The sequence below is a fragment of the Lichenostomus cassidix genome, chromosome Z (assembly GCF_008360975.1).
Source record: "Lichenostomus cassidix isolate B80296 chromosome Z, HeHo_3.0, whole genome shotgun sequence".
NCBI lineage: Eukaryota > Metazoa > Chordata > Aves > Passeriformes > Meliphagidae > Lichenostomus > Lichenostomus cassidix.
Window position 1 is genome coordinate 52,103,254 of NC_139511.1, and position 15,770 is coordinate 52,119,023.

General features: G+C 42.5%; 1 protein-coding gene across 1 annotated transcript; it reads right to left on the minus strand.

Annotated features, from left to right (window-relative positions):
• LOC146424905 (zinc finger protein 541-like) lies at positions 1 to 4,041 on the minus strand. Its single transcript, XM_085042373.1, has 7 exons — positions 3,995 to 4,041; positions 3,692 to 3,831; positions 3,154 to 3,248; positions 2,506 to 2,581; positions 2,071 to 2,159; positions 1,478 to 1,561; positions 1 to 623 (listed from the first exon to the last, which is right to left on the minus strand). Exons 1-7 carry the CDS (start codon positions 4,024 to 4,026, stop codon positions 360 to 362), a joined length of 780 nt encoding a protein of 259 aa, XP_084898499.1. The 5' UTR covers positions 4,027 to 4,041; the 3' UTR covers positions 1 to 359.
• Between the last annotated feature and the right edge of the window lie 11,729 nt (positions 4,042 to 15,770).

Consider the following 15,770-nt stretch of genomic DNA (forward strand, 5'->3'; position numbering starts at 1 on the left):
CAAGCCATTCCTTGGTGAGTCCATGCTCACCATTGAACCAAGCGTGGAGATTTCAGTTTCTATGAATTTCTGTCTTTTTGGGCTGTCGCAATATTTAAATTTGATCAGCACCACAAATCTGATGATTCTTATGTCAATTCTTTCCGATTTCTTTCTCCCTCTTTTCAGTACATCCTATTTTCCATTGGATCAGCACCATCAAAGCAAGCTTTGGTGTTCCCGTGACCACTTGTGGGAATTGTGTCTTGCTGGGGCACGGCAAGGTTTCATTCTGCATGCTGGGGTTGAAATGGGAAGCTGGGGTTTCAAGTGGCTTGTAAGGTTGAAGAGGGCTGTGAGGGGTGATGCTGCAAGTGGCCTCAGCTTCCCCCTCGAAGCGGTGCCTTTGGCAAGGCCAGCCCGTGCCAGAGCAAAGCGTCAGGCTTCCAGCAGAAAGAGGAAGAAGTTCCGCACCGTTTGCAGTGCCCGCAGGGAAAGGGGCCTGCCGCCCCTTTGGAATGGGGTGGCGGGGGCGCTTGGCAGCAGGGACACTCCGCGGTGCGGGCCCTCTTGCGGCTTCTCTTCCCTGTCTCCCCATTCTCCTCTCTGCGAGGGCTTTTGCTCCTCTTTGCTTCGCCCACAGTCTGGAAATCAAAGAAGCCTGATCAATTTCTCCTTCCTCTCAAGAGAAAGCTGGCAAGCTGGCAATCAGGGCGTCCAGCGCAAACATGGAGCAGCCCAAGCCGATTCCTGCAAGCCCGAACGAGCTGAGAAAACGCCTGGATTTGGCTGCGGGGTGCGGCGGGCTGCTAACACAGCCCTTGGAGCAACAAACACCTCCTTTCTGCTGCCCAAACTGCTGGCAGAAATACGTGGGTATCTGTAGACCTACAGCTCTTAGTTAGACCTCTCTGCCTAACATCTGTTTCTCCATATTTTCCCTCCACAAATGTCTAGGGAAAGGGCTTTCGGTTCAGACAAATTAGTGAAGGCACAAGGTTACCCAGTTTCCACCACCCAAAATCACCTCCCTCTCTCTTATCTATGTGAACCAAATTCCTGTTTGCTGGTAAGGAAAGTTCCAGCAGAGCCACAGCAGTGACAGCTCCCTTTTGGGGAGTACACTGGGATTCTACAAAAGATCCCTGAAAATCTCCATAAACTCAGCCAGGACTACTCATGTTAGCAAGCTGTGGGGAATGAAGGGTCTGATTGGAATCAGTGAGGGTGTCAGCACTTGAGAACAAGTGTGTACAGAGTCAAAGCCCACCTTGGTGACGCTGCTGCTTTGCTGGGTCAAAGTTACTCTCCAGAATTCAGTATTTCAGAGCAGTAGCGTAATGAAGCCCTGGGCAGCATCTGCTTCACCTTTCTTTCCCAGAGTAGGGAGCTATGTGCTCCTGGCAGAGTGGCATCTAGCACAGCTCGCCTGCTGGTTTTGTCCCCTTCTCCCAGCCTCCTGGCCCTCCTGGCATGTGTTGATTTTGATGCCACTCACCTGAGCAGGAGCGCTGGCAAGTTTCTGTTCCTTTTTCCAGGAGTAGTAGTACTCCACACACTGTGCAATGGTCTTACTCTGAATCTGTTGCGAGACAGAAAAGAAGTAGGAATCTAAAATGACCATCCTGTAGGGTGCATTGGAGACAAACTAGACTATGGAGTAAACCAGGCAATGAAATAATTGTGTAAATGGGGTAGGGAGTAAAATGAAATAAAGAGGGAGTAAAATAGGCATGAAGGAGCGGAGCGAGACGTGCATTGTGCCACATAGTAAAACACTGAATGCACAATCAACAACAAATCCATCCAGCACAGTTCTTCTTTCCCCCATCCACTCCCGTTATCCCACTGCAAGGTGTCATGGAAGCTCCAGCACACGTCCGAGACAGAGAATAAACCTTCCTCTTCCAATCCAGCTTGGAAAAAAGGGCCGGGAAGGCAGAATCTCCACTTGCACACAGGCAGTCACTCTCCCGTTTCATTATTATTTGAATATTTTTGGTATTTGAGACGAGAGAAGATGAATTGTGGTATTTGGTAGCAACACCAGACATTTCCTTGTCATTGTCCACTAGGGTCCAGTGGCTTTACCTCCTTCTGGATGAGATGAAAATCCTTGCCATAGGTGTGAATAGCCTTTTGAAAGGACTCCTTCTCCTCAGGTGTCCATCTGTCAGAGCCTAGCAATAAAGAGCAGCAGGTCAATTGATCCCCCTAGCCACTGCAGAGAGACCCCTCTGCTCAAACAGATCACTGGCTGCCAAAACAAAACAAGCGCCATTCGCCATTCACCTACAGTCTACATCGCTGCTCCCTCAGAAAGCAATGAAGACAAGAGCAGGCATTCCCCAGGGACAGCAACATGGGAAGCAAGTGCAACTGAAGGCGTAGATGCCGCTTCTTTCCCCGTCCCCAGAGAAGGTGAGCCCTTGTTCTCGTGCTATTTGTTTGACCCTAAATGCTTGACATGGCCCCCAAGGGCACGGCAGTGTCTGTCAGGGAAGGAACGAGCTCTGCTTTGGTTACCTGCATAATGATAATCAGCCAAGGGGTGGCCTTGAGGAGTGGGAGGCCCTCCTGAGAGCAACATCTCCAGAGCCTCCTGCAAGATCAAAGGGAAAGGGCTGTAGCTTCCCCACCACACAGAAAGGAACCAAAAACCTAAATGCAGCCCTCCAGCTACTTTGCCTCTTCAGGGATTCAGTCCAGTGGATCTCACGTGGGTCAAACCTTGGGATTGGACTCCCAATCCCTTGCTTTTGCTCCTTGATCCCACTCCCCAAGAGTGACATTCTGCTCACCATCTCAATGATTTTGCCCATCCTGCACCCAGAATTGCCTCAGCTCCCTGAGGCTGCTGGGAATTCCCCCTCAATCCACCCCAAAATGTCTCCAAGAACACAGATCTCCCCGAGATTTACAAGGAAGCAGCCGCAGGACCCTGCACCAGTGCCTCCAAGAGAAGTTTCTGCCCAGCTTGAGCCATTTTGGGCTCAGCCCTGCCACAGCTGCTGGGCTGCAGAGCCTCCTGGAGGAGACAGAGCAGGCAGGGAGTGCTCCGCTTCTTGTTAACTGCCCTCTTCAAAGAGCTGCCAGGAAAGGCTGTCCCAGTGGCCAGGCCTTCTGAATTCCCTGTCCACTCTTCCCTGCTCCCTGCAAAGAGCCGCTTCTTACCGGAACGCTGCCGTGGGCCTGGTGCAGGCAGTGCAGGGCGAGCTCCAGGTTAGCTGCTGCTCCACGGGAGCTGGCCATGTCCAGCAGCTCTCTCACTACAAGCACAACAAAAGCCCACTGAAAGTCAGGCTTGAGGCAGGAAAGGGCAAAGGCTGAGCAGCAAGGGAGAGGGAAAGCACTGGAGCTAATGACAGCAGCTTGGGGAGCATGAAGAGGACAGCAAAGAACGGGGCAGCTGAAACAAGGGCCCGTGCAGTGCTGGCTCTTCCTTGCAAGCAGCTTTGGTGATTAGCAGTGGGCGCCAATCTGCCCTCTTGCAGTGACAAATGGCCCTGACCAATTTGGAGAGCAGCAAAGTTGTTCTTCTTCCCGCTTGTCTGCAAAAGCAGAGCATTCTCCTTCGCTCTACCAGTCCCACTTGGGAAGATGGGAGAGACAAGGAGAGAAGCAGAGCAGGCAAGAAGCTGCCTTTCTCCCAAGCAATTATGGTTATCCAAAGCCAAGTATGTCAGGGGGGGAAGAAAGGTTTGAGCAATACCTCTGTCAGGTCTTTCCATGTCAGAGTCATCATCCTCGCAGGGCTTCCAGACCAGGGTTGCAGGCTCCTCATCCTCACTTGGGGGTGTGCTCTGCAGCTCAGGCAGCTCGGCCTGAAAGTCACTGCCAACATTGATGTGTCTAAAGGAAGAAGGAAGTGCAGGTGACACAGGTAAGTGATCAATTCCTAAGAAATCCCATGGACTGACGGGCTTTAGCCAGTCCCACCCCAGCTCTGCAATGGCCTTTCCCTCCTTGCCATCGCTCAAATTTGCCATTCTTTAATGCCTGTGCCAAAACTCACGGCTGAACGTGGGCTCTTGATTTCCTTTTCATTATCCCTCTCCTTTGCACCTGAAAGAGATCAAAACAATGCTCCGGATAGAAATCATTCTCCCCAGATGGGTGGCTAGCCTGCCTTCTCACTCTCATCATTGCAAATCTTCTCTCCCAGCTCCCTGCATTTTGGGGTAAGTGCTGCATTTTTCCCTTGGATTTTCCCAGGCAAGGGCCTCTAACACTCTGAATTTTACTGAAGAAAGGAAGTGGGAGGGAAAACATTGCTCCATTCCTTCTTGTGAGCAGAGACGAAGCCAAAGGGAATGGCATGGAAGTTTCAACCCAGGCATGAGCCTCTAGCACTCTGAGGTTTACTGAAGAAGGGAAGCAGGAGGGAAGACACTGTTCCCTTCATTCTTGTGAGCAGAGACAGAGCCAAAGGGAATGGCATGGAAGCTGTGCCAGGGGAAGTTTAGATTGGATATTAGAGAAAGGTTCTTCCGCCGGAGGGTGGTTGGGCACTGAAACAGCCTCCCCGAGGAAGGGGTCACAGCACCTAGCCTCAAGAAGCTCGAGAAGCATTTGGACCTTGTTCTTAGGCACAGGGTGCTATTCTTGAGGATCTCCTGCTCAGGGCCAGTAGCTGGACTCTCAGTGGGTCCCTTCCAACTCAGAAAAATGCTGTGATCCTGTGATTCTGTTCTTGAGAGGGACCATTCAAGACTGGATTTCACAGCTACCTCTGACCCGGCTGCAGAAGCTGCCTTAGAGGCATTGAAAAACAGACAAATCTCTACCAATATCTCTTTAGAAGGGAGATTCATGGCAGGTGAAAAAAAAGGAGTATCTCTAAAGATACTAAAATATATTGTGTCTGTAAATTATGAATGTATGTAAGTCTGTGAGAATCGCTGAAACCAGACCATTTTTGTAGGTGGAAGCCAGTCTTGGAGGACAAGCCCAGAAAATTGCCTACATGCCATGAACAACAGGGATCAGAGAGGAGAAGTCCCATCATTCTGGTTTTCAAAGCCTTGTATTTTTTGGTGTGAGCAGAGCCAGGGCTGAACAGGATTTGTCAACATGAAACTCCTGAGCTCCTCAGTAATGACAGGATGATTTTGGGCTCACCACAACTTAGTTTGAGAACTACTTAAATGGGTCCCAAGAAGTTTTAACCAGGTCCTAGGTGGACGAGGATGTGAACCTGCACCGTGGCAGCTCTCTATGTCCTCTTGGGAAAGGTCTGTATTTGCACTGGAGGCATCCTTATACCTCCAGAAGGAAGACCCTGCTTTCATCTGTAACCTCTTGTGGGCAAAGTGACCACAGGCCATGTCTGTTGTGGTTGTTGGCACAGCCAACTGGAGCCTCCTGCGGTTCTGTTACTGGTTAGAGGGCAAACGGGGATTTTCTTACCTCTGACAGTCACAAAGTGCTCTGGGGATCCCAGGTGGCAGACGAGGAGATGAGGATGTCCACCCAGAGGCCAGATGTGGCGCTGAGGCCAGGTGTGGCTGATTAGGGACAGCCCAGCAGCAGATCCTGCAGCTGCTGCTCCACCGCTGCTGCTCCACCAGTGTTCCACCAACGGCTGCAGCAGCAGGAGACACCGACAGTTGCCACGGGCACAGCCCAACATTCCATGCAGAAGCCCGAGGGAGCCAGGGAGTGTCAACAGAATTGGTGCCCACCTTTGCCTCTTTCACTTCTTCTGGGCCAAGTCAGCTTGGAGGACCTTGCCATGGGAGCATTGCTCATCAGTCCTCTGGACGGGGCAAAGCAGTGCAGGGAAGGCTGTGTGTCCTCCCTGTATTCTCCGTCGGGTGCCTCCAGCTGGACATGCCCATGGTCCTGGCTCCTGCAAAGGGCCCAGACCACATTGCCTGAATGGGAGAAGCACAAGGACTCCTGCCGCTGGCTCTCCCGCGGCTCTGAGAGGAGCAAGAGATTGCAAGTCGTCCTGTGGAGAAACAACTCCAAAGCTTTCTCTTGCAGTGGAGGCATTCATCCTGCTCCCTTTCTCAATTGTCTGCTGCCTAATCATGGCACTTGATGATTTGTCTCCTTTGGGGCACTGAGCTGCTCTCTCACCTCAACACTCACTCATTCCTTGAAACTTCCTGAAAAAACAGGATGTTTTTCTGGGAAATTGATGGGGACACAAGCACATGGACACCACACCAGCAATTGCTTAGCAAATATTTAATGCAGAATTCCTACATCTTTGCTCCACCTCCCTTGGAGAAGCTAGATGTTCATCTCAAAAGACTGAGGGATTCCTCAGAGAGACTAACACCAACAGTATTGCATTCTTGCACTAATAACCTTCAATAATAGCCTACTAATATCCTACTAACATATAGGTCCCTAATATGCCAATATCCAGCCGATTTTACTGCTTTCCTGTCTAAATTTAGACAAAAGCAAATATTACTTCCTTCCCAACCTGCTTGTTACACAGACCTGCAGGCTAAGGGTGTTCTCTTCTTTAAAAAGTCCTGCTGCAAAGCAGATATTTTTTTGGCTCTGCAAGTTCCACCCTTAACTTGCACAAGTTAATTGTTAAAAAAACAACAGTGTTTTATGCAGTTCCAAGCACAGAATTCCAGAAAGAGCAAAGTACCTCCAAGGGGTGAAGTGGCTTTCTCCTCTTCTGTCCTCTTCAAGACCAAGGAAACATAAATGTGAAGCTATGACATTTTCTGCCTTTTCTGAATCTTGGGGAAATTAGTTTCGTTTATTGCCATTTGAACCACAGTAGGATAAGAAGAAGTAAACCAAATCTGAATCTCTCTTGCTTTAATTGTGCCTTTTTTGTCCCCCCTTCCTAAATATGTTATCCCAGAAGTGTTCTCAGCTTTGCTGATGAACTTGGCTTTGGCTAGCAGTGGGTTCTTCTCCAAGTCAGCTCTCACCAGCTTTATCACACATGTGGAAGCTTCTTGCAGCTTTTCACTGAAGCCACCCCAATAGTTCCCCACATGAAGTGCAGTCAGAGGACCACCAGCTCTTTTCTTTGCCCTAGGGAAACCAAGAGCCATGTTCCTGAGAGCAAAAGCCACTGTAGAAAACTGTCTGCAGGTTTCTTTGTCAGAAAATGTTGAAAGAAAAAAAATAATAAATTTTGACATTGTCCTGTAATTTGCTAAATTGCTGAGTAAAATCCAAATTTTTTTCCTCAGTGTTGTAGCTGTTGGTGAACTTCCCATGTCACTTTTCCTTACACAATTTACAAATTACATATTGTTATTATTATTCCAATAAATAATTGTAACAGTAAGTTATGTGTTTTATTATTTCAATTCATTACTCATATGGAGCCTGGCACCCTCACCAAGCCCATCATTGCAATCATTGACATAATCATAATCATGTTGCTGTTGCATTTTTTAAGTATCATTTGGGGCATCTGAGAACAATTTGGGGGATTTAATAGAGTCCTATTGTTAAGCTGTGGGGTACATGGAACTCGAAGACTGCTGATATATTAAAATACCTGAGGAAATTAATTGCCACCCACCCCGTTGCCAGCATGTGAGGGTGCAGCTGATGCCATCAGGGAGACAGAGATCACCAGGGGAGCCATGGCTCCACCCTCAAAAAGCATTCATTTGGATGGGGGGTGGTATTTTTCATATCCTGCTGTCTCCAGTGACAGTTCCTATTAATATTTCTGGTGTCATGAACCATAACACAAAAAGGGGACAAGGGGCGTTATTGGGCATCAGCCATTCAAGGACTTCAAAGTCCTTTGCAAAGTCCTTAGGAATTATTTCTTCATTGCATAAAATAAAAATGATAATATGAGCAACTACACCAAATTTCTCTGAGCACAGTGTAATTTAGAGAGAGACCAGAATTAGTGTTCCAATTCCTTGCCTTTATTTTTACAAAACTGATCTTGCTATTATCTAGTACTGTTTTTCACTCCTATTTTGCAGTTAAAAGCCAGTAACAAAATCCAGAATAGTAACATTATATGGAAGAAAAAGACATGGGCATTTGTTATACTTACCACATTTTTAATTAGAAAGCCATTCTGGATAGTTGAGTGAGGGCTCAGAAAAAGATGGAGGGATTTACCTACTGGAAGCAGAAATTAGATTTCCTTATGTTCTTACAACTTTATGTTGGTCATATACATGATAAAGTTGGGAAGATATACATATACATAATAAAGTTGATTACAGACTATAGGGCCTTTTTCAGCAATGAATATATGAATTAAAACACTCTAAGGTACGTACAGCATTGATGTTTAAAACAGTAAAGGATGCCAGATGACTTCAAAAGTGTATAGATAATAAGCTCAGATATTTTGGTGCTAGTGTTTCAAAGGAGGAGGACCTGTTTCAATGGTACATGAAATGGCAACTACTTATTCTTTTGTAAATGTGAAAATATTACTACCAGTGAAAAAAACCTGTAGAATTCCTCGACTTTAGATGTATAGTAGGACTTTGGTATCTCTTTTTCTTGAATCTCTGTTAATCCACAGAATTCTGAGTAACACTATAAAAATAATTAGACAATTCCTAAATAGTAAATTGTAAGCTAGCACACAAAATACAACAACTGAAACTATGCTGTGGTAGGACTAACCAGGACAGTGCTGTCACAAAATTCCTGGAGGAAATACTTCTTTGGAAACACTGACAGAATTTCCTGACCTCAATCCTGTAATGTAGCTTAGTCCAAAATATTCAGTTTATTTGCTCACCAATTCTTGCAAGCATAAAACAACCACTGGAATTTAAAAGCACAAGTGGCAGTCTATGGCACATTGGACAATATGGAATTAACCCATATAAATACTGTGCATAGATACATACACACATTTACATACACAAAGAGAAAGAGAGGAGAACGATGTTTTCACTCAGGCTCAAATTAAATATTGCATAAGCCTTGAAACAAGAGTAGGTATTTATCCATGGCATACAACTGTGGAAAACACTGTATTTTTAACAGATATATTTAAAGATAACTGTCTGGGATAGGAATTTTAAAAGGCACTCACATAAAAAGCCCTTAGAAAGCAAGCTGACAAAGCTATTTACCTTATGACATTTCATACAGAAATCTGCAACATGCAGAAGCAATAAGAATTGTTTTGCTATGATTATTTCAACACTATGCTTTGAAAAGACAAAATTCAGGGTCTCTAAATTTATGGAGTATGGATTGCAAATATGAACCAACAGCAAAAAATTAGGAGGAGCTAATGCAGATTACAACTCATATCAAAAGCAACAAAGTAGCACAAGTTTAGCACTATCTGTTTCATGGAACATTTTAATTTTTATAAAATTCACCAGCACTATTGTCCCGTATGTCAATGTGAAATGTAAAATCACACAGGCCCCACTTTATACGGGACATATTGGAGAAGGGACTGCTCATGCGGTGCTGTAAAACTGAAGTGGAAAAGAATTTCGCAACGGCATTCTGAGAAGAGATGAGAAACAAAACATGGATTAGTCAAGGAAATATTGTTACAGTAATGAGATACAAACTGACGAAAGCCTTGCTGAGGGTTTTAGGGTGGATAAGAAAGGGGGCCACTATGACTGTGTATTGCTAGCATTTTTACTTCGCTTTAAGTTTCATTGCAAATGCTTGACAGAATCATTACCAAGCTCATCTTTTGGATGGGACATCTAAGTGAAACTGCATTGCTTTTTAACATTTCCCAGATAGTTACTAAGTGGATGGAGTACTGACTCTTTTGTTGTATTTTTCACATAAATCTTCATCTGAATTAATAAAATATTTTAAATATATTAAATATATTATTTAATAAATATATTAAATATTACCAAATATATTATTTTGCTGTCCCCTTTTTCACAGGCTTTCTGCAATGCTCTTATTAAAGTTCTTTCACAAAAATAGGAAGCACATTATTTGTTTACAAGTATTACTCAAATGTTAAGTGCATCTCACAGCATGGACATGGCATGAAACAGAAAGTATACAACTTTAATTTGTTATTATTAATATTGCAAATCAAAGAAGAAAGGTTTTACAATGCAATTACCCTTTTAAATAGAAATTACACAAAATTAGTATTCTTGATCCAAAATTTTGCACTTTGTGTTCTGCATCACTTTTTAGTTCTTTTTTATTCATATTTTCACTGATTTTAAGTATGGATTTTCTTCTAAGTTATACAGCATGAAAAAAAAACAATCTTGAGTTGTAGTTTGTATCAAAAATATGAACTCCTTTGATTCTAAAAACATACTTCTCTATACTTTTTCTAAGAGATGTTTAATAGGTTGGTACCATGTTTTAAAGTGAGTTTCTTTACACCAGTTGGATCATATAGCTTCTGGTGACTTTTTTTTCAATTGAGCTTCATGAAAGTGGCATCTCACTATGAAACCAGACACACCTGCTAAAGGCTAACATTAAAAAAATGGAAAAGAGTTTAGGTTTTTCAAGGCAAATTTGTTTTGTGAACAAAAATAGTAGTTTATTATACCACCTTTTCCGAGCCACTTATGACTATTTAGACAATGCCACTACTCTCTACATGCTGATAATCTAGGACACTAATAATACACTAATAGATAAAAATAAATCTTAATTTCTGCAAAAAATTACATGATACTGATCAAAGGATATTATTTAGCAATATGTAATACCTGGTTATGAGCTCTATTCCAGCACTTTCAGTGGTTTGAGGTGTTTACGGTTATTTCAGAGTTCTATGATAGATTCATAAATCCTTAATTCACAAGTCCTTTACTATAGGAGAGATAGAATTTTCTAAGGGGAAAATTTGCTTTGCATTGTTTCACAGCATTTTAGTAGTACACACATACTTGTAAATGTTTTTTATTTGATGAGAAAACAAGCTGGAGCAGAGCACTGTGCATCCACTACTGTGTCATACAACATAGAAATAACTGTGATATGATATTTGAAATGGTTGAGCAATCCACTTTAATAGATCTGCACTCTATATACTCTATATACTCTTATCCATCATTCTTTATCCACATAAATGCTAACTGTATTATCTGTTTCATCCTTATGGAAAGACTGAAACAAGAATATCTTCGGCAAAACATTCACTTTGTCCATGGCCAGTCTTTTTAATCAAGGACCTGCATGTTTTCTCCCCAGCACTTCAGATCTTTGTTTACTAAAATGATTGACATTTACAACTTCTAGGTTATCATGAGCTTTGAATTTTGAAGTATGGCATAGAGTTTCCGCACATGTGTACTCTGCTATTTCAGAAGGAATAGTGATTCCACTTTAGCATGCTTACTAACAGCAGGTCAGAATTGGTGCCATGGTCTTTAACGTCAAGCACTTTTGTGAATATCTCAATTTCTTTACCTATCTGTTTCACATCACATTAAAGTTTATCTGCATATAAAAATATTCTGTGGTGTCATTTTTAAATATCATGCCCATAAAAGGCTGCATGGTCAAAGAAGCCAATGAGTTGGATTGGAGATTAATGGGCATCCTTAGCTAATTCTGCAATTTAATTTGAACTGCGACTTCCGAAATTATAGAAAATAAAACCTTTATTTATTTATTTTAAATGGGAGACAAAAGAATGTGGTCCTAATAAGAAAATTCTTCCTTGTGAATTGCAGTATTTTTTAGCATGTAACCTCCTGAATAACTTTAAATGTTTGAGTTAATAGTGCGGTTTTGCTTTCCTTCTATACAATGCTTCAGAGAGAAAGGGGTTTTTTCAAAGGCAGAAAATGGAGGGGTTTTCCCCACTTTTGACATGCTTCCAGTGATCTTTGTATCAACTGCTGAATGAACTAACTTTTGGTAACTTAACATTTCACAGATTTTAATTAAAATACTGCTGTAAATAGCAGACCAGGGTCACAATGAAACAACTAATCTAGTTTCTGTGTTCTATTTCTTTCCTCCAGCTAAATTTAGTGATGTACTTGTGTCCATTGCTATCTCCCACTCCCATTTTTTGAAACAAATATGTCCTAATAAAGAATCAGTACAAAATGGAATCCATGTTGGAATCCTTTCCTCTAGAGTTCTGTGATGCTTTAAAGAAACAATACTTTTTGTCCTGAAAGTGTGCACTGAGCTACCATTGCTGAAAAAAGTGAGCAATTACTGCATTTTTAACATTATATTTACTGCTTTTCTAATTGACTTTAAATCTGAGCAGGCACAAGTTTAATAAACTCTTAATTTATGTTTCTTATTCTTCAGAGAAAGGCTAACATGGATGCTGAAATCTGTCATTTTTCATATCCACAATTTGGCCCTTCTGAAAAGTAGCCTCTGAAATTAATGAGTGGGTGGGGTTTTTTTAGTTCAGCCAAAATGTTTATTCTTTTAAGGATCTGATTAATAACCTGTTATGAATGTCAAAGGGCAAATTGAGATGAACAAGTTATTTATTTAAAAAGTAAGTTTGTTTTTTGAACCCTTGTGCAATAAATCCTTTCAAACTATGCTGACTCTGCTGCTGTGTGCATGAAGAACTATCAGAAACTTCCTGAGCTATTTTCTGTGTCCATTCTCACTGCTTGCTTAGTGCCTGCACACCTTTAGCATATGCAAGTAAGATACAATTGTCAACAGTGAACTGTTAAATGAATGTGCTTTCTTAAAACCCCACAGAAAACTCCCATGAGAGCATCAGCTACTGAAAAGGAGAACACAATGTCCACATTAGACATATGCCATCAGCTGATTTTGTTCACAAAAAGAAGTCAGTAGAGATTTGTGGAGATTTTTGAAAGCTCTAGTTCTTATGGCTCATCTTATAGAATAGAGTTATCATGCAATAGAATGGATACCTTCTGCTTTGGATCGTGTACCTATTACATGTGATAGAACACTGTTTCTGGTTCTGTCATTGCTCTAAAAAATCCAAGGAATAAAGTTTGAGCAGAGGAAAACAATAAAAATACTGTATGCTGTTTAAAAAGAGAGTTCTACCCAAACTGGGATATCTGGGTAACTAACTCATAGTTTACTGTCATCTCTGCTCCTTCTAGTTGCTATAATTTCTGGCAATCACTCCTTTCACTCCTTTCACTAAGCCAAAATCTAGTAAATTTTTCTTCAACCCTGTGTCTTTCCTATTTAATGTTTAAATATTTATTTATGTATCCTTCTGTCAGCTTCATGTCTGCTATTACAGCCTTCAGAATAACTACACCGTACCATCTTTCCAGCAGTGTGATAATCTGTAAGATGAATTTCACTAGTAGATCCTCAGATTTAGTAATGTCTTTTTTTTTTCTACTATCCAAGACTTAGTTTCAAACTATGTGTGACTGTCTTAAATTTCCCTTTTTGTCTAAAGATGTTGCGGCATGCATGCAGTTGTGCATTTTCATATTACCTTGGAATACAGGCAATACGACACTGTTTGACTCAGTTCAGACATAAGGGCACTTTCCCAACACTGTTGCTCACTTAGCAAGAGCTATTAATGGAGTTTCTGGATGGTGAGAAGCCTGGTACTCTACTGTTTTTTCCCAGCCATTTAATTGTTCATCATCTTTCTCTCCAGACTCCTTGTGGACTGCACTCTTTGGAAGAGATGGCCTTCTGTCTATCATACCAGAGTTCCCCTACATTACTGGCCAGAAAGAAACTTGTCCTTAAATCATTGCCCCTGACAGGACATCATTCAGGACTGCAAACACAATATGTTACTTTTGCTTTTGATGGGGTAGAGACTGCAGCAGCAGAGGCAAGAATTCTTTCCTGATGACAGCTGTAGACATCCTGATAAAGCTGTATGGAGGATCCCTGTGCCAGGCGTGATACTTCTTGTCCACTAATGGTTGCATTCAGAGACAATAGGAACCTGTAGAGATTGAATGACACTAGGCTACCTGAAGCAAAAACTTTGCAATTGCTGTGCTTTGTGTGAAGAAACTACTTGCACCTGTGCACTGGAATCAGGACAATCAAATTGTGAAGAATGCACTCTGAGCTACTTTATGCAAAATACCATATTTGTTCTACAAAACTGTGTTGTTGAATTGAAAACAAAACACTGTAATTCCCCACACCTTTTGTTCTCCATCTTTTATCCTTTATTTGTTCAGAACTCCTGACATTTGAAGACTACAGTTTTGAATTATTTTTCAGACCCCAGAATTGCAATTCAATTGCTTTCTAACTGCTATTTAATAACTTAATAATTACAACTTACTAATCACTCTGTGAAGAAAATACAAGTGATTAAAAGCAATGCAAAACATAAAATAATGAAAACGCAGACAACTATTTATGTTCAACTACATAAGCACAGTTTTAAGATGGAAAGGATGCGAGACACACTGAAAAGTTATTTGCCAACATCATTTGGCAGGAAGGGATCATAGCACAAGTCATGCCACTGTCTAGACAATTCCCACTAATGTCTATATGTGTACTTCTTATTGAGGGGTGCAGATATGAGGAGATGTTGGGGAGGTGTAATGAAAGGACCACAGGGGACAGGCATCTGCAGTGTAATACAACAAGAGAAAATACAGTGGTAGGAGAGACTGAGATGTGCTCACTGGCTGAAAGAGCTCTTTTATCTCTTTGCTTAGCTTCTGCTCTTCCTCCCACTCTCAAGTTGGTATCAGGAACATATGCAAGCAGGACAGACTGCTAGTGCTGCTTGGCTTCACTCCAAAGCTGCTTGGAATGCTCTCCCCACTCCCAAACAGCATGTGTTTGCTTTGTCACCTCTTCCCTCATGACTGTAGCTTACTATTCACTGCTCCCACGTGCTGGCTTCCATGACGGATTAGCCATCCTCTTAAAGGTAGCATTTGTGGCAGTGTGTGGCTTCATCCACGCCTGTCATGACTCTTTACAAGGGAGGTGAAAATTGCTACTGTTCTGTCTCCAGCTAGATGGATACAAAGGTCTTCCTCCAGCGGGAGTAACTTTTGTTACATGGTTACATTCTGCTGCCTTGGCAGTGCTGACAGCTGCTGGGCTCTGTAAGAGTGCTTATCCTTACCTTAGCTTTCTGTAGGAGGGGAAACAGACAGGTTCAGTCTGGGGGAAGAATGAAGACACCTTGTTAGTGATAGGTATGATGTGCCTGCACGTTCCTAAAATACAGGCAATCCCTGTCATGGGAGAGGGGCTCTGCTCCTTAGATGAAGACATGCAACTGGTCCACAGGGAAAAAAATAGAGGGAAGGATGATTTGATGATGATTTACTTTTTGTACTGTCCCAGAACAGATGAAGCACAATAGAACTAAAGGGAATAAGAAGAGCATTAGCATCTAATGGCTCCACTGGGGACGGCTCTTACATTTCATATAACCTTTGTTTCAAATTATATGACATTAAGCAATGTCATTCTGAGTTGGCAAAAATAATTCTTTACTGAAGCCAAGAATAACATGAGTTTGTTAATACACAGAAAGGTCTTTCAGCACCTGGACATCAGTGAAATCAGTTACTTCAAGAAGCAAATATGAGAAGTTGGTTCTCTACTGTAAACTAAAGTTCTGATCCTCCTGAGGGGCATGAGGAACATAGTCTGGATGCTCTTACTTCAGTGTGGGTCTGGGGTGGTGTACAGGGCAGCAACAGCCACAGCAGGAGAGTGGGGTAGAGCATAAGCATGCAGGGCATGAGATCACTGACAGTACTAGGCTGGATTTTGGCAAAATCATCACAATCTGGCTGTGCACCACTTACTTGTTCCCTTCTACAAATCAGCTGTTGACTTGGAAATTCTTATTCTCTTCCCAAAGAGGTGAGCTCTTTAGAGAAGAATTCCAAATATCTTGCTACAATTCTGGAATACAGTGAGAAAAT